Consider the following 20,976-nt stretch of genomic DNA (forward strand, 5'->3'; position numbering starts at 1 on the left):
GATGTAGACACACTGATGATGTCTTTTGTCTTCGAACACCAAGTGATCCATAGTAGTATTACCACCGCTAGCTCAACGGACACAACAAGCGACTGTACATGTACATGTACGGCAGGTGTCGTCTACACTCAGTACAAGACAGATGTCGTGGGCGAATTTGGCGACGGCAGGCTACAGCACCGGTCGCTGATTGTTGGCTTGCACATTGTTGACGAGGTGGGTTGGTACTGGGGGGGGGGGGTAATAGCGATGGGCAGAACACAGGCCATTCGCCTGGAAAGGAAGGATTCAGCTCAAATTACATGATAACGAGCTCATTCTCAGAGCCACTAATTGCCTCGGGACAGCCTTGATCGCTTCCTTGGAAGGCCCCAAGGCACTTACCGGCAAAGTTGCCGGCGGCAACACGAAAACTTTTTAAAACTACACGTCGCGAAACAAAGTGGATTTCCAGGATGCATTTAGCTAGGTTTTGCACGTCCCGCCTTTCTGCTGTTCTCTTAGCAACGTGCGGAATAAGTCACATGTGGTCCACATAACAGTCTCAGAGACAGTATTCGTGTGCAAAGGTTGATGGGCATGCACCTCACCATTCAGTATCGCTTGGAGGAGTGATCACTTTGCTATTAGACCCCCGCAGCCCTCCAAGCTCGAAGCAGCTCTTTCCTCATGACCACTTCCGCTCATTTCGACGTGGTTTGGCGCCAGGACGCGCTGGGCCTGCGCTTCACACCCAACGAGAACGACATGCCCGTTGTTTGTCAAGTGCCGCCGAACGCTTGCCCCGCCGTTCTGGCTTCTCCTTTGGCCGTCGGCGACGTCCTCGTGGGTTTTGATCTGCAGTTGCAAGACCAACCGGACGGCATGCAACATGTGAAAGCCTTCGACCAATTAGTGACGGTGTTGCGCCGTGCTAAGCTGCCGGTCACACTGCGTTTTCAGTCGCGGGAGAAGGAGATCCCATCAAAAATCGACGAGTCCGACGTGGCGCGCCACTACACCTTCACATGGGCAGCACAGTCGCCATTGGGTGTGTCTTTGGCCATGGATCCGTGCACTTTACACGCCGCAATCACAGCTATTGACCCCAACAAGATCTCTGCGGCTTTCCAGAATCTCAAGCCGGTGCTGGGCGACGTGCTGGGCGCTATCTCCCCCGACAGCGACGATGGAGCAGTGACGCGTCTCGATGACATGCGTTTTGAAGACGTCATTCAGACATTGCGTCAGTTCCCAAAGCCGTGTCGTCTTACCTTTGCGAGACTCGTGGAGGAGACTCCATCCGACTCCTCCGGGTCAGAGGAAGACAATGTGCTCTTCCCTTCGAAACCTGCCACCCGTCCGAAGGCAACTTCGTCTTCGAGCGATAGAAACGAAGAAGCCACAGACATTCTAAAGCCTCCGTTCCTTACACGCCCCCTACAAGTGCGTCCCAAGTCTCGATCGAGAGCGGGATTGCCTCCTCCAAGGAAGCAACTGCCCATCTCCATGCGTCAGAGCTTCCGTATTGACGCTCCAAAACCTCCTCCTATGTCCAGTGACAGTAGACCTCATGCTAGTTCGACCTCCTCGAACGATGGTAGACCTCATTCTGGATCAAACGCAGACGACAAGGGATTCTACACAGTCATGTACAGTGGTGGCGCTGTTGGCTTACAGCTACGTGACTGTACGCAGGATGACAAGGCTCTCACGAAGAGCAAGGACAAGACTAACCGGACGAATGGCTACACTGTGGCGATTCGGAATGTGACGGATCCGAAATCCGCCCCCGGTCTGGAGATCGCGACACCCGACGATCTCTTAATGGCGATTGGCCAGAAGGACTTGCAGCACATGTCGTTTGACGAGGTACGCATGGAGCTGGGTGCTATCCAGACCCCCACGCGCTTGCTGTTCAAGAAACGTAAGCGTGTAGTGGGCAACTCGTCGGGCGGTTCGCTGGTCGATTCGTTGCTACTCTTTCTCGTGTAAGAACTCGAACGAGTTATCCTTCGTGTCAAACACAAAGGTTAGATTTGGTTTGCTTTCTTGTTTTTTATGTGAAATCGCTGATGAAAATAAAAAGATAATCAATTTGAACTTGTTGATGAGTCTTACAGTAAACTCGCTTGTAATTTTCTTGAATTATGTGACGAGAACGAGCAGATCCCAGTTAGATTCGTCGCCGTAGCATTTACATCTCCGGTCACTTTCAAATTAACCAACATTAAAAGAAGCATCTGACAATTACAGGTAAAAAGAAAATTATTTCTCGATTAGTACTCGTCCCCCACCCTAAAGAATGATTTAGATAGAGACTGAGTCAAAACCTTTTAACTGACAAACGCTGACGACTGACGATGACCACGCCCCCCGGAAACGTTCTCACTTGGAGGCTTATGAGGAAGATGGTAAAAAAAAGAAGATGAGTGGATGGGTGAAGATGACGAACAAGTAGCAGATCATGACTCGGCGGAGGAGATCGCTCTAGCGGAGCAGAAGCCTCTCGCAGTGTCTGGCAAGAAAGGCATCTCCGACGTTGAGATCAGATACAAAATGCCCGATGTGCCCCTTGCTACTAAGTACAAAGGCAGTGAGTTCTATTTTGTTCGCGCATGTTATGATGTCTACTATAAGAATGTGGAAGATCTGCTGCTTAAAGATAAGGAGAAATGTGTGACACTGACCGGGCCTCTAGGTGAGCAAGTAGCTAATACTACAGTACCCAGCATCAATGGGCCGATAGTAATCTACTTCGTAAATGTTTTTTACTGCAGGATTCGAGAACTCGATCTTCTATGCCTATTTCTTGGAACGGTTCAAGAAGGCCAACCCAACCTGGACTATTATTGCGTCAGCGCATACTTCGGAAGGAGAAGTCGAATCTTCTGGCTGTGTTTGAACCTGGTGAGGAAGCCAAGCACTATCGTCGACCAATTCCGGGAATTCCAGAAACTGTGACGTAGAGCGTATTAGGCGTGGATCTCAGTGATAAGACAAGCTTGAACCGATATCGAAACAAGTTACTTTGGCTGTGCGATGGACCGCCAAAGGTAGCATTCCGCTAAACGGTTGTGCTTACAAGCCTACACGAGAGATGCTTGAAGGAAGTAAGAAAGGAACTTTGCACTTACTATATGCCTCCCTGGACACTTGAAAAGCTGCAACTAGGTGCTTCCGTTCTGGAATACCCTATTAGTGATTACGAGATGGAAGAACGATTCTGGAAGTTCGGTGGAGTGGTCGAAAATTGGTTCTCGCTTAAGCAAGAGCGGGCTGTGTTTACTATAAAGGATTTGACGAAACCGATCGAGCAGATTACTAACCGTGGACACCCTGAAAACCTGCTTACAATTTGAAAAACACTACCACGCTTCACCGTTTCTTGCACTACGAGCCCATTGGTGATGGGAGGTTAGTAGAAACGAAACTTGTGTCCGAAATGGTGTGCAAAAAGCTTTCGGAGCGGCTGCTGGGCGTAATAGAGGGCAGAATGAATGAAGTCAAGGGGTTGCTTGACGGCATACCCCCCGCTGTTTCGCTTAGAAGAGGGATATTTGAGGCCAAAGCGCATGCAAAACTTCGCGACGTACCGAAGTTGAGGGGACTGCAGTTGAAGGCACAAGAAGTGTCTACCGTCAATACGCGAGCAAATTGGGAACTTTTGACATTGAGCGGAGCGATCCCGTTGATGTCTTTGAGCGCAGCGCGTTATCTTCTTCGCTTCTGAGCAAAGGGCCGTACCATCAGCCGAAGTCGAAAACCCTGCAGTCAATTGACGGATTCTACTTTTCAAAAGCACTTGTTAGCACGACCGCGACACCGTCAAGAATCCTACGAACAGGCGTATACTTTTTTTTTCCAAATGACGGTCTCCATGACGTATCCTGTGCGTGCTTTTAAAATCATTTACGTTCTTCACAGGCTTGGTTTGCTGGAACAAGTCAAGGCCAACCCCAAGCGGGCTGCGCTCGTATTTCTTGTTCCTCATTCTGGTTTAAAGGGCTTTGAACGACAAGATATCATCTCGGATGGGGTGTCGCCACATTCGATCAAAGACATACATGACATTGGACCCGCTGCAGTGAAAACGTTTGCAGATAAGTACGGCATCAAAACAGTTGACAAATTGAAGACAGCAGTGGACCTCTTTAAGCAAGAAAAAGTCAAGATGAAAGAGAAGAAGCACCGATCCGATTGGTTACGCGCCGTGAGGAGTTGGGGGAAGCATGTAGAGCTGAACAAAACCGAGAACATCGCAATGATGAAAAATATCCCCCAATATATTTCGCCGTCTGATTAGCCATCAAATCTGCAGTAGCTTACCACTACTAGTAGTAGTAGTATTTATCTTTTGTTAAGTGACTGAAATCTTTTTCTCAGATTGACTTAGATATCGACGCAAAGTATTGTCATTCTGTTTCGGGATCTCAGCTTCGCAGTGAAAACGAGCAAACGAAGCTAAACCCTTGACGTGTAGATTCGCACCAATTCGGTAAGCCCTTAGCGTCTAGAAAAGCAGGATAATTCATAATACTGTAAGCTTGGGCGGGCCTCAGAAAGACAGTCGTTCCTTGGTTATTTAATAGTCAACAATGTTTTATTCTCATAATTTGAGCTAGCTCTGCGAATACTCGCACTCGCTGCATAGGAAATCGTAATTATAGTAGCTGAGCTACGTAGATTCATCTCGCTTGTTTCGTTGCATCTCCAACTCGCGCTCAAATTAACGTCACGAACGTTTTACCCATTAATAAGAAAATCGTCTTTCGATTGGTCAATTGCATATAAAAGTAAATTTAGATAGAAACTGGGTCAAAACCTTAGCGCACCTAGGTCTCTTTCTGCATGCCCGAGACTGCCGATCCGCCAGCCGAGATGCCCAGCACTGAAGAGCGCGTCGCTCTCCGCTCCTCGGGTCCGAGCAGCAGTTCTCTGACGTCTCCGTCACGCGCACGGCTGCTTGCCACTGCGGGCGTGGGCAGTGGGCCCGCCGCCCCCGACGAAGCCCACGCTGTTCGTCTCAATGTTCTCAATAGCAGCGTACAGGAAGCACGAGATGCACGAAACTCGCGTCTTATCATGTGGGCCATCTCACTGGTCAATTTACCGCAGATCATAGTGGCCGTCGTCATCCTGGCGCTACATTGGCAGGGCGAGACACTGTGCTATCGTATCCAGGTGTGGTTATTGCTACATACTATCCATCTCACGCTCACATTGTTGCTGGAATGGACACTCTACTACTTAAACGGCGCACGCAGTAACACTGCAATTAGACTTCGGGAACAATACATGGCTCCACTTAGCCAGCTCAAGTACGGGTTGGACCTAGCTGGCCTCTTTTGGTTCCTAGTGGGCAATATGTGGGTCATTAGCGACGGTGCGCGCTGCGACGACGGGTCGGCAATGTACCAGTTAGCTCTGTGGATGATCGTCATCTCCTATGCCAAGATCTTCCTGCCCTGCTTGCTGCTACTAGCGCTGTTGCCGATCCTCTGCTTCTGTCTCCCTTGTGTCATTCGACTACTGAGTAGATTACAAGACCCTATGAGGGGCAAAGGAGCCACCAAGGAGGTGAGTCGGATGCCCTGATATACGTTGCATAGTTAAAATATGATGCTGATAAAATACTTGTAGATGATTGACCAGTTAGAAAGCAAGACGTACACGGCCAATATGTTCCCGCCTGAAGACGCGTGCTGCTGTATCTGTCTGAACGACTACGAGGCGTCACAGTCGCTGCGTGTGCTACCGTGTGCACACCATTTCCATAAAGAATGCGTGGACGAGTGGCTATTGGTGAATTCTACGTGCCCAACATGCCGCAAATCCATCTTCGACACTGCAGGATCTGGAGGTGCCACAGCAACAACCGAGGAAGACATGCTACGGCGGGTGTGATGGCGAAGACAGTCTCTATTTCACCAGCAAGAAGTGATACTCATATTTTTAGTTAAATGGTGTTGATATTCTCGTTGACCTCCGAAATAATCGGATTTCTATGACCGTTTTGCCACTTTTGCGTCACTGAAGTGGAGAGATGAGCGCGGGCTCGGCAATTGCCAGTGTCTGTTTGCATTGTTGCAACAGTTCTGCAGCAGAATATTAACATTAGAAAAAAGTTGGACCGCTGTGAGTGCTATATCTGTAACACTCAGACGGACCTTCGAGATGCCTTGTGCTTTCGTTAATAAACTCATTTACGCCGACGGCGTCGTCATTTGACTCCACAGCTTCGTCATCTAGCTCAAGGCCAGCTTCCACGGGGTTCTCGTCTTCTGTTGCAGCAGATTTACTAACGGCGTTGATAGTAATTTCCTCGAGAAGCCTCGTGAGCGTGAGTGTCTTGCCATTTAGAATGAACAGATTGGGGAAAGCCTTTGATGCCTTCGCGCCGGCTTTAATATCTAGAGGATTGCCGTCAAAGTTGAGAACACGAAGACTCGGCAACTTAGTTGCCAACTCGACAAAGTCAACACTTCGAATCTGATTTTTCTGCCAGCAAAAAAAGAAATTAAACAAATGGCGTTGGATGTTACACAACAGGTCGTACGGCAACTGAAAGCTCTTCCAGCGAGGGCAACAGCGGTAGAGTGGCTAGAGGTCAATAAAGCAAGGTACACAATTTTCTATAGGAGCTGTGCACGCTACATTTGACTAGCCAACGAACCGAGAGACGTGAGTTCGTTATTGGAAAGGTGAAGACAACGCAACAATGGCAGTGTAGGCAGTTCTTCCAGCGATCGAAGCTGTAGCAGCAGTTCACAAAGATGAATAACCGTTATTATAGCGGGGCTCTTTACTCTAAAACATACTAACTGTAAGTGTACCTCGTTGTGAGCCAAGTTAAGCTCGAGAAGGTTGACGCAGGACTCGAGTGCGGCTATTCGGCGGAGTTTCATCCCCGAGACATCTAGCAGCGCGACCAAACTCACATCATAGTGGCCACTTCGGCGCTTGATAATCTCGGGGGTCAGCTCCATACTCGGTGTCGGTTCACTAATGTCGGTTCCAGCCGAACGACAAAAATACTCGAGCCCTCGAACGAAGCTCATGATGAATCGATGGCTGCGTGCAAGGCAACTTCAACTAAAGCCGGCAGATTGTAAGAGACAGCATCGCTAGTACCAGCTTCACGTGGCATTGAAGCTGTGCTCTGCAGCCAAAGTTACAGGGTTCGGTCGACCCAGTCACGGTGGCAGACTTCACCCGCGTTGCCTTTGACTTACAGCTTTACGACTGAGCCTCAGAGCCAGCCCCGTCGTGTTGTCGGCTCAAGGTAGAGCTGCTTGGGCTCGAAACGCTGCAGCTTGACGTCGTTTAACAGAGCAGCGCGATCTTCCAGTAGCTTCAACGGAGCGATCGCCCGACACGCAAGGTTCCTGGACTAGAAACCTAGAATCCACAGTAGTCGACTCGAATCGCCAGAACGACTCAACTTCAAGCGGATGCTCCATACTGACCCAGCAATATAGTAATGTGCAGCCTAGACGCGAGCAAGAGTACATTTTTTTTTTCACATATAGCACCTGCCTTCGAGTGCGAGGTGGCAGCAAGAGAGGTTGATAAAACTGCAGCTTTGCCGAGTAATGCGCTGTGAACATGCAGCACCCTGTTCATCATCGTGATTCATGAACATGAACTTCATGGCTACTGAGTACAGTGGCCCCACGTGCAACAGAAATTCCAGGCCGCGACGGCTCGCCAAAGACGATGCACCAGCAGAACAGGGCAACTTCAACCACCGCCTTTTTCACTTCGATGGCCACTGGGGATGCTCAGCAGCATGCTTTTAGCAAATTGTCTAGCTTTGAAATTATGAACCAGCGCACACCAGTCTTTTTCTAAGGACAACTAAAAATAAGCAAAGATACCAAGAGTATCAATTTACATGTCAATCCACTATTTTAGACTCTGATGAGCTTCAGAGCTGAAGCTCTTCTCCACCCGTCTCAAAGCTGAACATTTTACTCTAGTCGACACCAGTCGACGCTAACCAACAACACATGCGCCATGCATTTTACATGTACCGGTATATGCCCTTATTGTCCCAGAAAAATCGAGGTAAGCTACGTGATTAAAATTCTCGTTGTCCCGCACCATGCCACAATCAACTTTGTCAAATGTCAGAAGAGGTATGAACTCGGTCGAAATGTAAATTGGAAGTGTGAGAATGCGTGCTAGAGTAACCGCCGCCATTCAAGAGCAAAATTGATCGGCTTCAATAGCAAAAGCCGATGGAGGGTGGCATGCATCCGTGGCCACAAAGAGTGGTGAAGCTAGGAAACGTAGAGCTAGGACGCACAAGTAAAGTGACCGTATACGTGTGCAAAATTAAAAGTAGCTTATCTAGGGTTAGAGCTACTGTCGATCATACAAATTTGGCACAGCTTATTGCTGCAATTTTAATTGGAATTACAAGCCAAGTGTAACTTTGCGTTTAACGCTGGCATTCGCCTGACACGCAAGGGGGCCGATGACGTCGCCGGCGCCACGCTTGACCGACGTCAGACCGTGCTGCAAAGCTCAGTCTCTCCTCACCCGGCAGAAGTTTCTGCCAGAAACGGGGTCTGTATATCGCTTCAACCTGCCTACAACGTCCCTTGTCCACAGTGCCCTTCGTGGCAATGCCGAAGTGGTCGATCATCGAGTAGCAGCGACTCGCCCTTCCCACACTCTCATTCCTCAATTGGCGGCGTCGTGCACACTTGTTCCAGCTTCGGTTTCCACCCCCTTCTTCACAATGACCGACGCGTCCGTCCAGCAAGTGACACCACCCGCCAAAAGCTGCAGCGACAAGATCACCGGCGTGCTCATCAAACACTGGACGGTGCCCGACAAACACCGCAGTGATGAGCAGGACGCGGCCGAGAAGTATCTCCTCACCGCGTATATCTTCGGCAAGTACATGACGTTGCCGTCGATCAAATTCAACCGCTGGTACCTCTTTTTCGCGAGTTTCATGGTGCAGTTCTGCATTGGTTCGCTCTACTCGTGGTCGGTGCTCAACAACCCAATCGACCTGCTTATCTACGGCGACAAAACGAAAGGTATGGCTGTCAACGCCTTCTACATCGCCGTCGGTGTCTTCGGCACTTCGACCGCCATCATGGGTCCGTGGATCGAGCGCAACGGTCCACGCGCCGGTGTGGTGCTCGGTGCGACGTCGTTCTTCATCGGTTGTGTCATCAGTTGTATCTCGCTACACGCCGAGTCAATCGTAGGGCTCTACTTCGGGTACGGGTTGTTCTGTGGCTTCGGTAGTGGCTTGTGCTACATTTCGCCGGTATCGGCACTTCAAAAGTGGTTCCCGGACTACCGTGGCGCCGCTGCCGGTTTCGCTGTCGGTGGCTACGGTGCCGGTTCGGTAGTCTGGGGCAAAGCCTACCTTCCGATTATCGACGCTACTAGCGTACCCGACCTATTCATCGTCATTGGATGCGTCATGGCATTCATTCTTTTCTGCTGCGCTGTATGCCTACGTAACCCTCACTTTGACTTCCACGTGGGCGGCTTGAACATGCACGGCGAGGCTGTTCGTGAGGCTCAGGAATCGTTCCAGCGCGGCGAGAAACTAAGCGTCATGTCGTCGCATGAGTACGAGTCCATTATGACACCCACAGCCCGTGACGTGGCAGCGATGGTTGAGCCGACCGCACAAAACACCAGCTCACAAGTGAAGAAGATGACGTTGATCCAGGCCATCACGTCGCCCGACTTTGTCTTCCTGTATATTATGTTCTTCGGCAACCAACTCTACGGCCTTATCGTGCTGTCCAAGCTGTCGACTATGTGCACTACGCTCTTCGGTAAGACCGCCGAACAGGGCGCTGACATCGTCTCCATCAACGGCGTATTTAACTGCGTGGGGCGTCTGCTGTTCCCGCTCATTTCGGATGTGATCGTGCGCAAATTCAACGTTGAGCATGCGTTCGCCCGCAAGAGCCTCTTCTACTACGGTCTGGTCTCGCAGATCACTATTATTGCTATTTTCCCCACGTTAATCCGTGACGAGAGCTACACGGCGTTTGTCGTGCTGGTGTTCCTGCTGACGCTGTCGTACGGCGGCGGCTTCGGCACGATCCCGTGCTTCTTGACAGACATGTTCGGCGCGTTTAACATTGGCGCCATGCACGGCTTTATCTTGACGGCGTGGTCTCTAGGTGGTGTGGCCGGTGGCTTGACCTTCAACGCCAAATACAACGAGGCTATTAAGAGCGGTAGCACACCGGTAGACGCGTACGTGGACAGCATCTATAAGATTCTGATCGTGGTGTGCGTCACGGGTATCTTCATCTTCATGGTGCGCACGAACCCGCGCGACCGCTTCGAGAAGGGCTACCACTACAGTTTGTTCGGCAAGCGTGTGATCAGTATCAAGCCCAAGGACACGACAGACAATAAGGAGGGTTTGTTGCAGAGCGAGGTGTAAGGATGCGTGGGTATTGCTGTAGTATATGTTGCTGAATCGAAGGGAAAATCATTATCGACAAAATGAAAATTGCCGATTTGCTTGTCTGAAGTTGTAGTTGCCTTCAGCTAGAAAGATGCCAAGTCTCTTGTCTTCGATTGCCTCGTTTCTTGTGCGGTCTTGTCATCAGCTTCAACCTTGAATAAGTCAAGTTTTGAGGAGACTTTTGCTCGATCAAGTGTGAAATTCACTAGTGTGTCCGAAGTCGCAAGCATTGCTGTGCCGAATGGCAGCCATTATGGCTGTGTCCAGTGGACACAGCAATGTTTAGTTTGCAGTGAAGTGCTCGTTAGGATGGTGTGCTTGCAACCACGCAGCATCGGTGACCTCGCTCGCCACGACGCTGCCGGCTTCTCGGTGGTGCAGCAAAGCGGTGCCGATGCCGGCGGTGCTGTGATGGTGTTAACGTGCGAGGATAGAGCTTAGCATCTTGCGTTTCCTCGTATGAGCATGTTCGTTGACACTTTCCGGTCATTATCACCTTGCGTTTGGTGCGATGACCATGATCACTGGCGTTAAACCATGTTATCCGTGGGCCACCGGAAGGTTGTTAAAGGAACATGAGTTGTGGAGCCAAACGACGCTACAATGGACACATCGGAATTGAACTTTAGTTCAATTGTGCTTAAAGCGCGATCAGTGCTATTATAGGAGGATGTCTCGAGAGGCACACAGACGAAGGGATTACTGTAAGTTTAACGGTATGTGACAGTAGACTACCTCAGAGTTTTGCCGTGCTGAAACGCGAAGCCGCTAGGCCTCGCGTCGCCGTCACAGGATATTTCTAGATCGAAAAAGTGTTGAGCTTGGCGTTATTGCTGGCGTTGATGTCTCTGATATCACTGCCTATTGGGCGCCATCGCTCGATACGCAAGGACTCTTGGTCGTGTTGACACGTCCATCTCCTTACCAAGAAAGTAATGTGCGAAAAAGTGCGATCAGCAGATCCCACACTCGTTTAACTATTGCGAGGTTTTCGCCTATTTCGCTGAGTTGCTACTGAGGTGCCCAGTCCGAGGAAGCCCAAGTTTCCTGTCTGAAGTTGCCAGTTGCCAGCACTGCAAGATCAAGTCCTTGTAGACCTCAAACTCAACCAAAGCCGTGTCTTGGTGGTCTGTGCACGACACTTGTCTTCAACTCGAATTAATCTCCTTAATAGTAAAACTTACCACGGATCAGTCACCCTTACAAAAACCCAGTCGTTGCAGTTTTGCAAATCCACTGCCATCCGGCGAAACGCAATTTTATATCGCTTTTTGCCATCGTTGAAGTTGGCAAGTTGAAGAGGCAATAAAATCTCAATGCCTTTGCCGTTGCCAAAAGCCCGACAACTCCTGCTTGCGAAGTTGCGTTCATTCCTCAATTGGCTCGCTGCCTCGCAAGTAAAAAAAAAACTTCACACCAGCCCAACTCTCACCGTCTCGCTATGGGCGTGGAAGATCCTGCCGCTGTCGACGCAACGACACCGAAGAAGACGTGTCTGCGGTCCACAAAGGACGCGATCGCCGGCCACTGGACCGTCCCGCCCAAACACCGCACGGCCGAGCAGGACGCAGCCGAGGCGTGGCTCATCACCTGGTATCTGGGCAAGAACCGCTACTTTTCGTTGCCGGTTTTGCCCTTTTCGCGATGGTACCTCTTCTTCGCGAGTTTCCTGGTGCAATTTTGCATCGGCTCTCTGTACTCGTGGTCGGTCTTCAATAAACCCATCGACCTGCACGTGTACGACGACGACACAGCCGGGCGCGCTGTCAATGCCTTCTACACTGCCGTCGGTGTCTTCGGCACTACCACCGCCATCATGGGACCGTGGATTGAGCGCCACGGCCCGCGCGCCGGCGTGATGCTCGGTACGACGTCGTTTCTCATTGGCAACATCATTGTAGCCATCGGTGTGCACTACAAGGCGATTGCAGCCATTTACATCGGCTACGGCGTCTTCTGCGGCTTCGGTATGGGGCTTTGCTATATTTCGCCCGTCTCAGCGCTTCAAAAATGGTTCCCGGACTACCGAGGCACAGCCGCCGGCTTCGCAGTCGGCGGATACGGTGCCGGCTCTGTCGTCTGGGCTAAAGTCTACTTGCCATGCATTGACGCAGTGGGTCTGTCTTCCACCTTTATCCTCATTGGCTGCGTCATGGCCTTTGCCATGTACGTGTGTGCTATAATTCTCCGCTCTCCACACCACGAATTTGTGGTTAGTGGCCTCAATATCCACGGAGAGGCCGTAGAAAAGGCAGACGAACTCACCCACCGCGGCGAGAAGGTCAGCGTCTTGTCTTCTCATGAGTATGAGTCCATTACGACGCCCACAGCACGGGATATCCAGGAAATCGTCGAGCCTACCACAGCTACCAACACTCTGGTACGCAAACTCTCCCTCATTGACGCCATTAAAACGCCGGACTTTCTGTGCATGTACATCATGTTCTTCGCCAACCAACTGTACGGCCTTATTGTACTCTCGAAACTCTCGAGTATGTGCACGGACATCTTTAACAAGACCCCCGGCCAAGCGTCTGATATCGTATCGGTTAACGGCGTTTTTAACTGTTGCGGTCGCTTGATGTTTCCGCTCATGTCGGACATCTTTGTGCGCAAATTTCACGTCGAGCACGCGTTTGCGCGTAAGTGGCTGTACTTCTATGCACTGGCATCGCAGGTGATCATCCTTGGCTTGCTTCCAAAGATTTTGGAGAAGGAAAACTACACGGCCTTTGTGGCTGTTATTTTCATCTTAACAGCCAGTTATAGTGGCGGCTTTGGAACCATTCCGGCGTTCTTAACTGATATGTTCGGAGCATTTAACATCGGCGCCATGCACGGGTTGATCTTAACAGCGTGGTCTATCGGCGGCGTTGTCGGAGGAATCTCTTTTAACCACACGTACGGTGACCAGATCGCCGATGGCTGGGAGATCCACGAGGCCTACTCGTACACAGTTCGCCGTATCTTTATCATTCTTATCATCGGCTTCGTGGTGCTCTTCTTCGTGCGCACGAACGCCACAGATCGCTTCGAGCCCGGTTATCATCTCAGTATCTTTGGGAGACGAATCGTCAATATCAAGGGCAAACAGGAACCGAAATAGGAAGAGCCGCTACTTGAGGCAGCGTAAAATGACTTGAGCTCTGTCGAGCGAGGAGTTGTCGTTAGTGTACATATAGTTCATTTCATTCACAGATAAGTAAAAAAAATCATGACGGCGCTTGAGCTTGTTTACGTGTATTTAGGGTAATACCCAGTAATCTTGAAGCGGTAAAGTCGGTGATCCAGATGCTAGAAGACTGGCCATCGTGCTCTTGGCTACCCACACGTCTGCCTTCCCATCTGCTCTTTGCTTAGCGACTCGCACCTTTCCTCAACTTGATGCTGTTGAGCCTCCTGCGCGTCCACAAGAAGCAACATCGTGTGAAAACTTAGAGCAAATTTTTTTTGCGCGAGGCAGCTAAAACACAGAGTGTGTAAAAGTTAAAGAGCCTTATACAAGTACCACGTAATATGAGGCTCTTTAACTTTTAGTTTTTCTGGATAAGATTTCTTCTGATCCCAAAGTCTTTCCTAATTTACTCTCTGCATTCATATTTACACTTTACCCTCCCATCTGCAAAAATAAACATCCGTCTGTACAATTACCATCATCTCTTCCGCTATACACCAGCTCAAACTCGTTGGTATTTTCATTCCTCAATCGACGAGCTACTACGAAAGGTTCTTGGTAATTTCTGGTCTACTAGCTTCTCGAAGCTCTCACATCCTCCCAAACTTCCAAGTCAAGATGCCGACGAAGGGAGAAGCCAACAAAACGTGCGTTCAGGCAGTACAGACGAAAATCGCCAACCATTGGACGGTGTCAAGAAAATCGTGCTCACCGGAGCAGTATGACGCTGAAGAATGGCTCTTCACGCTCTACCTCGGCAAGGACCGCTACTACTCCTCCCGTTGCTTGCGGTTCTCACGTTGGTATCTGTTTTTCGCGAGTTTTCTGGTTCAATTCTGCATCGGGTCACTGTACTCGTGGTCTGTCTTTAACAAACCCATTGACGCTCATGTGTACAACGACCCGAAAGCTGGTCAAGCCGTGAACGCATTTTATATCGCCGTTGGTATCTTCGGTACGACGACAGCTATTATGGGACCCTGGATCGAGCGTAATGGTCCTCGCTACGGTGTAGTGCTAGGAACGTCGTCATTTCTTCTAGGTCACGCGATTACTGCGATGGGTGTGGCTCACAAGGCAATTGCAGCCATTTACATCGGATACGGTCTGTTCTGTGGCTTTGGCATGGGTATGTGCTATATCGCTCCAGTATCGGCATTGCAGAAGTGGTTCCCTGACTATCGAGGCACAGCGGCAGGCTTCGCTGTCGCTGGGTATGGAGCAGGGGCTGTGGTGTGGGCGAAAGTCTACCGTCCTTGCATTGAAGCTGTCGGGGTGTCCTCAACCTTCCTGGTTGTCGGTTGTGCAATGGCAAGTACCATGTACCTCTGTGCTATCGTACTCCGCACCCCTCACTTGGAGTTCACGGTTGGAGGACTCAACATGCACGGTGAAACTGTAGACGAACCGGAAATGGCTACAGATAACGCAGAACACGTCACCTCGAAGCACCGCTACGAGTCGGCAGCGTCCGAGAACGAAATCGACTTTATCATCAGCACTAACGCTCAAGTGCGTAAACTGACGTTGATCGACGCTATCAAGACTCCAGACTTTCTGTGTATGTACCTCATGTTCTTCGCTAACCAGATCTACGGACTGGTGGTGCTGTCCAAGCTGTCGAACATGTGCACCGATATTTTCGGTAGAACGGCGGACGAAGCTGCAGACATCGTGTCTATCAACGGCGTTTTCAACTGCTTCGGTCGCCTCTTCTTCTCACTGTCATCGGATCTGGTGGCGCGCAACTTTAATATCGAGCACGCGTTCGCGCGCAAGTGCGTTTTCTACACGACTCTGATCCTCCAGGTGGTGATTGTAGGCACCACGCCGATGCTCATTCGCAACAATGAGTACACGGCGTTTGTTGCCGAGATCTTTGTATTGACGGCTAGCTACGGTGGCGGATTCGGTACCATCCCTGCCTTCCTGACTGATATGTTTGGTGCGCTCAACATTGGCGCCATGCACGGACTGATCCTGACCGCGTGGTCGATTGGTGGTGTCGTGGGTGGCATCACGTTCAACAACGCGTACAGTAGTAAGATTGAGGCGGGAGTGGCCATCAGTGAGGCGTACATCTCGACATTGAACAACATCTTCATCATTATCGTGGCTGGGCTGGTAGTTCTGCTGTTTGTTCGTACGAACCCCATGGACCGATTCGAGTCCGGTTACCACTTCAGCATCTTCGGTCGACGAGTTATCAGTATCAAGGGGCAAGAGGAAGTTCCGAAGAAAGACCCGTTGCTGCAGATTATCTAAACGCTCAATGGCATGTCCCTTTAACGTCGAGCTTAAAACAAAACCATCCCTGACCAAAAATGTAACGGGGTACGTAGCCCTAAGTGTACCCCTAGTTACATCAGAAGTATGACACGTCATACTTCGAGATATTTGGTACACGTAACCAGGGTTGTCCGAGGCCAGCCATTGGCTGATGACATTGCTTTTATTTAGGTGACTTATAGTTTAAATATTTAACTCAGGCTTAGCCTACCTTTAACCCCTTCAACCCCGGTAGCTGTATAAGGAGAAAATGTGAAGAATACCGAACCTGGCATGAATAACACACAGATTTTTTGTGTGTTTTTTAGATGCATTAAAAACCGGCAAGGCAACCCAGTTTATGGCAGTCTCCCATCAGAAAGGCCGGAGCAAGAGAGTCTCCCGTCAGAAAGGCCGAAGCAAGTGAGTCTTGAAGACTTGCTCTTGTTGTATCAACCGTGTTTTGACTGGTGACCTACCTGTTTTTGCTATCGCTTAAATCGTGTGTACACATAATTGTGTGGCGTGCTGTACCGGTGTTCATTTTGAAAGATGAACGCTGACGACGCAATCGACTTGTGCTCTAGCGACAGCGACGACCATCTGCAAGAAGCAGCAGGTAGCAGGCAGATCGGCGCTAAGGAGCAACAACATAACGAGAGCTTGATCGACCTCGCAGGAAGCAGTGATGATTCCTCGGCAGGTGCACGATGTAGAGCTGTTTGCTTCCGATATTGGAATTGGCGTACGAGCGGTAGACACGCTTCACGTTGGGTCAACAGTCGCCCCCTACACGGGAATTTTGACGAACCACGACTACAACACTGACGCGAACCAGCACGAATACGTTGTGGCGCTACAAGCCAGAGCTCGCAGCCGGGTCAAGACCAAGCTATATATTGATGCTGAGGAATGTGGGACGGTTGCACGGTTCATCAATCACAGCTGCGAACCCAACACGGAGTTTGTCGAGATGCGCCACAATCGTGAAGTTCACGTCATGGTCAAAGCTACTAAGGAAATTAATGCTGGTGTCGAAGCTACGGTGGATTACGGCGATACCTGGTTTCCACACGCCTGCAAGACCGCAAACTGTCGAGACAAGATTGCGGGTTGATAGAGCGAGTTCGACTAAAATCCGCAGTGAGGTTAGTTGTAGGATAACCTAGTAGCACAAATGGTGTATTACAATATTCGTTTTATTCAGTATTGCGGATGAGGGTGTCAAGGGCTGAGAGATAGTTGGTTCGCGCAGTAAGGACGTATTGCGCAAGTCTTAAGCAAGATGAACACGTACTTCATGCGACGCAAACCGACGTATTGAGCGTGAGGGGCACGCTCACGGTACGAATATTGAAACTACTGTACTTTATAATCATTCACTGTACCACACAACTAAATACTGTACTACTACAACAACCGTAACTAGACTATATGTACCGTAGACGGTACTGCGTACAGTAAATGTAAAAAACTTACCGTAAACGTAAGAAACTTACTGTAAATTAAAATAAAGTACTGAGCAAATATTTTTGTCTTTTGTTTTGTATAGCGACACAATCGAATTTGCGGTGACAATGGACGGACCCTTTTAGATATTCTGCAGGATGCGAGGAAGCACCAAAGCTCGCCAATACGCATTGGCTCGAATCGACATGTCTAACACCGAGCGTCAAACACGTGATGAGAAGTTTCTACGGAGTCAAGCTGGAAAGGAAGCTCGTCAGTCATTTTGGCAGACGCCACGCGACGGGGTTTCTTCAGACAGCGATGATGAAGATCCTAAGGACACCTTTGAGTTGATACAAATGAGCCTGCATGATACTGAGATCCAGCTTTGTGGTGCTCCACATAGCTTACTACTGAAGCGCATGTATAATGAGTACGCCAGACGTATGCGTGAAGCTGAAGAGCTGCGGAAAAGACAGAGAGCGAGGAGAAAACAACTATCGAAGGCTGATGCCCATAAAAAAAGTCTGTTAAAGCTCAGCCATGACTTGTTTCCGGAGCAACATGATGCATGCTAGACGAACGAAACAAGAGAATACCCTACAAATGAGAAAGGTGTCTAAACGTCAACGCCAAGCGGCTTCTATTGTTATGTAGTTGGAAAACCCGCAGTCCGATAATGTCGGAATACAGCTAAACCACCTAAATGACACATTTCGATTGACCACCAACATCAGTATTCAAGGTGAGGGGTACTTCCAGATCACTACGCCAACATGAGCGGACTTCCTGTTGAGTAGTTGTCGGTCTGCTTGAGTGTACCGGATTCAGCATACGTCGATTTATTCTTCCGCACGATGTTTCTGTTCACTAAAATTCTCCTTCCCTGGCTGTTTACGCGGTGAGATGCCAGTCGGGCATGAAGTAAGTGAATGCAAGAGCCAAACTTTCTCCAATACTTGCACTGGCACCATCCCGACGACACATCAACAAGCCAACCCTCCATGGGTTGCCCCATATATTCCATACGCGCGTAATTCCATCCCATCTGAGCTGTTACAGCTAGATACTCTTCCGTTCTCTTCTTGGATGGAATGTAGAACCGGGGTGCCGGTTGCGAGACTACTCGAATTAGGTTAGAGTTCGGACTCCCGGTAGGCTGTGAATTAACTTGCAGCAATTTGTCACTTCCCAGTTGCTTGGCTCGACGTAGAAGTGATGTTGTTGGTTCAGGATTCAGATGAAAGAGCCGTGCTTCCTGCGACTCGTTCGTACAGCACTCAGAGAGCACTTTAATCAACATGCCCATTTTCAGACGCGCTCTCAAGGTGTAGTCGCGCTTAATGATTCTATTGAATTGCTCCACAGGATTGTTGGTAGTTGCATATGCAGGCTCCAGATAACAACACTGCCATTTCGAATACCGCGTGCTAAGCCACTGCTTCGTGAAATAAGCAGCGAATGGGGCAATATCACTTCAAGAGCTCCATTGCCCAAGGTAAAACTGCGTCACTTGAGCCAGTTCGCCAAGCGTAGTCGAAAAGTGCATATCGTAAATCTGCGCTAATACATAATTTGCCACACTATCAGGAAGATGCCTAGTTTTCCCCTGCACCTTCTTCATGACGTGAAAAACACACATTAGAAACACAAAATCTGAGTCGAATCGAAATACCTGCTCCAGAGCGTTTAGCTGTCCATCCTCCGCGTCTCCCATAACAAACTTCAGTCGAACTTGCTTTCCAATGACCTCTGCGTAAATCGACCGGAACGCGAGCAGCGCCATTGCGTACACACTCTCCACTCGATGCGAGATTATACAGAACGCCACCAGGTGAAACTTTCGCGCGCGATCCGAAATTCCCATTACGAGCACAGGATAGCCGACCTGGGAAAGCTTGAAAGTAGCATCGATGTGGAATATAAAAGTTCCTGGGTCACGGTCAATAAGTCGTAACAAATTTCTGGTAGTCAGCCCCACAATAAATGGTTCCTCATCCGAGCCGTCACCAACGATGAGGTCGCCATCAGTTGTTTTACTATAAGTAAACGTGATTGGAGCTGAATCACCTTTTGAGGTTTTGTAAGCCAGATCTCGCACCGCAGTCGTAATATCTTCGTGCTCGTCGTTGTAGCCAAGCTGCGTTTTGGAATAGTAGTTGACAAAGTTCTGAATCGCGCGAAGACGTGGTAGCCTCTCTCCCTCCAGCCCATACTTTTTTATAAGAGCGTTCCAAATACGAACCGGTTTCAATCGGTATGATACGAGCTCCTGGCAAAAGAGCTTTTGCTGTCGCGTCAGTCCTGCTTCGCGGGGTGACCTCGCCACCGAAAAATGAGTGCCAATCTCATACAAATCCATCATTCGCGTCACCGTGCACGTCAAAAATTTTCCTCTCCATCCACAGCTCACGCCGGAGCCTGCTATTTGGCATGCTTTTGACTTACACCGCAGTAATTGATACTTCATTGTATGCTTGGTCGGGTCCGCGCAGATAGTGCATGAGGTCATGTTAGCCTTGGTAACACGAGTAGCCTTTCCCGAGTCCAGTAGTTCATGCCCTTCCTCCTCGGCCAACGAGACGGCCAGCTCTCTCCACTCAAGCTTCTTAGGCATATCTCCGACCCGTGACCGGGAGAAGCCTTTAATGAATGACAAGTCACTATTTGCTGAATTTGCTTTGGCACTGTCAGACTCTGTACATGTAGAGCCAGCCAATGCCACATCTTTTATGTCTTTCTGTAGTGGGACCCACTTTTTGTGTGTTGGTCGACCTTCCTATGTGTGAATCTGCAATGTGCTGTGTATACCAGATAAGCTATGTTTTTTTTTAATTTTGCTGTGGTTTCACGCAGTTGGTGTGCTGAAACGTAAAGTTCGGTGATATCTAGTGGTTGCCCTGTATAAGCTGCGTTTGAAATCAGCTGTTACGCTGTATATACAGCGTAGTGGTTTTATACCTAAATAAACTACCGGTATACTTGTTTCTGACAGATTCACAAGGTATACAAAAGCGAAGATTAAAATTTGAGAGCCGGAAAATGTATCTTCCTACACATGAGTCTAAAGAGGAGAGAAAGGCCGCTTCTAATTTCTCGATTTTTTTAGATATTATAAGTGCCAGGTTTGGCACAGTCTTTCGAAGCAGTATACTTTTTGGGAGGTAAATTTCGCGCCCTTTTCGCAAGCTTGAGCGCCAGTCAAAGATTTTCTGCGGTGAACAACAAGCGGTTGAGAGCTCGTGATGGTGGGGACGCGCGAAACATCTCGAGGGAGATGTTCTGGTGGAGCAACTCCGGTACCTGTGCCCGTGCGGGGGCCTGACAGCTTCCGCGTACTCTGGGCTGGCCTTAAGTCGGCTGAGTGGACCGTGAAGCCACCATCAAGCCGAAGCCTGAATCATTTCTGGAAGTACATCAAGCCAGGCGGTGATCCCACTGGAAAAGAGGGAGTGGACTACTTTCTTGGAGAGCAAGCTCTATTCCTGTACTCTCGAGAAGGTATGCTATACTTGAGCTGTTTTGGATAGTCTTTATTGACGTTGCTAGCTGTATTACATTTGTGTATAGTGGTGAAGAAAAATCACGAAGCTCGACTCCAGCAAGAGAGACAAATCGCAGAGGCGGATGAAGGTGTTTCTCC

The 20,976-nt window shown here is 49.4% G+C and overlaps 8 protein-coding genes across 8 annotated transcripts; all 8 read left to right on the forward strand.

Moving 5' to 3' along the window:
* Positions 1–632: 632 nt before the first annotated feature.
* On the forward strand, positions 633–1,974 carry PITG_07657 (uncharacterized protein; the record flags this gene model as incomplete). Its single annotated transcript, XM_002904562.1, has 1 exon — positions 633–1,974. The coding sequence occupies one exon, from the start codon at positions 670–672 to the stop codon at positions 1,972–1,974; it is 1,305 nt and encodes a 434-aa protein (XP_002904608.1).
* A 441-nt stretch (positions 1,975–2,415) lies between these two features.
* Positions 2,416–3,341, forward strand: PITG_07658 (uncharacterized protein; the record flags this gene model as incomplete). The annotated part of the gene is made up of 2 exons (XM_002904563.1): positions 2,416–2,575; positions 3,154–3,341. 2 exons carry the CDS (start codon positions 2,416–2,418, stop codon positions 3,339–3,341), a joined length of 348 nt encoding a protein of 115 aa, XP_002904609.1.
* A 506-nt stretch (positions 3,342–3,847) lies between these two features.
* PITG_07659 (uncharacterized protein) lies at positions 3,848–4,285 on the forward strand (the record flags this gene model as incomplete). The annotated part of the gene is made up of 1 exon (XM_002904564.1): positions 3,848–4,285. The coding sequence occupies one exon, from the start codon at positions 3,848–3,850 to the stop codon at positions 4,283–4,285; it is 438 nt and encodes a 145-aa protein (XP_002904610.1).
* Positions 4,286–4,860: 575 nt separating this feature from the next.
* Positions 4,861–5,886, forward strand: PITG_07660 (uncharacterized protein; the record flags this gene model as incomplete). The annotated part of the gene is made up of 2 exons (XM_002904565.1): positions 4,861–5,559; positions 5,623–5,886. 2 exons carry the CDS (start codon positions 4,861–4,863, stop codon positions 5,884–5,886), a joined length of 963 nt encoding a protein of 320 aa, XP_002904611.1.
* A 2,842-nt stretch (positions 5,887–8,728) lies between these two features.
* Positions 8,729–10,417, forward strand: PITG_07661 (Major Facilitator Superfamily (MFS); the record flags this gene model as incomplete). The annotated part of the gene is made up of 1 exon (XM_002904566.1): positions 8,729–10,417. The coding sequence occupies one exon, from the start codon at positions 8,729–8,731 to the stop codon at positions 10,415–10,417; it is 1,689 nt and encodes a 562-aa protein (XP_002904612.1).
* A 333-nt stretch (positions 10,418–10,750) lies between these two features.
* On the forward strand, positions 10,751–10,882 carry PITG_07662 (uncharacterized protein; the record flags this gene model as incomplete). The annotated part of the gene is made up of 1 exon (XM_002904567.1): positions 10,751–10,882. The coding sequence occupies one exon, from the start codon at positions 10,751–10,753 to the stop codon at positions 10,880–10,882; it is 132 nt and encodes a 43-aa protein (XP_002904613.1).
* A 1,000-nt stretch (positions 10,883–11,882) lies between these two features.
* Positions 11,883–13,574, forward strand: PITG_07663 (major Facilitator Superfamily (MFS); the record flags this gene model as incomplete). The annotated part of the gene is made up of 1 exon (XM_002904568.1): positions 11,883–13,574. The coding sequence occupies one exon, from the start codon at positions 11,883–11,885 to the stop codon at positions 13,545–13,547; it is 1,665 nt and encodes a 554-aa protein (XP_002904614.1).
* A 660-nt stretch (positions 13,575–14,234) lies between these two features.
* PITG_07664 (Major Facilitator Superfamily (MFS)) lies at positions 14,235–15,881 on the forward strand (the record flags this gene model as incomplete). The annotated part of the gene is made up of 1 exon (XM_002904569.1): positions 14,235–15,881. The coding sequence occupies one exon, from the start codon at positions 14,235–14,237 to the stop codon at positions 15,879–15,881; it is 1,647 nt and encodes a 548-aa protein (XP_002904615.1).
* Between the last annotated feature and the right edge of the window lie 5,095 nt (positions 15,882–20,976).

Source organism: Phytophthora infestans, genomic scaffold, assembly GCF_000142945.1.
Source record: "Phytophthora infestans T30-4 supercont1.11 genomic scaffold, whole genome shotgun sequence".
NCBI classification, from domain to species: domain Eukaryota; phylum Oomycota; class Peronosporomycetes; order Peronosporales; family Peronosporaceae; genus Phytophthora; species Phytophthora infestans.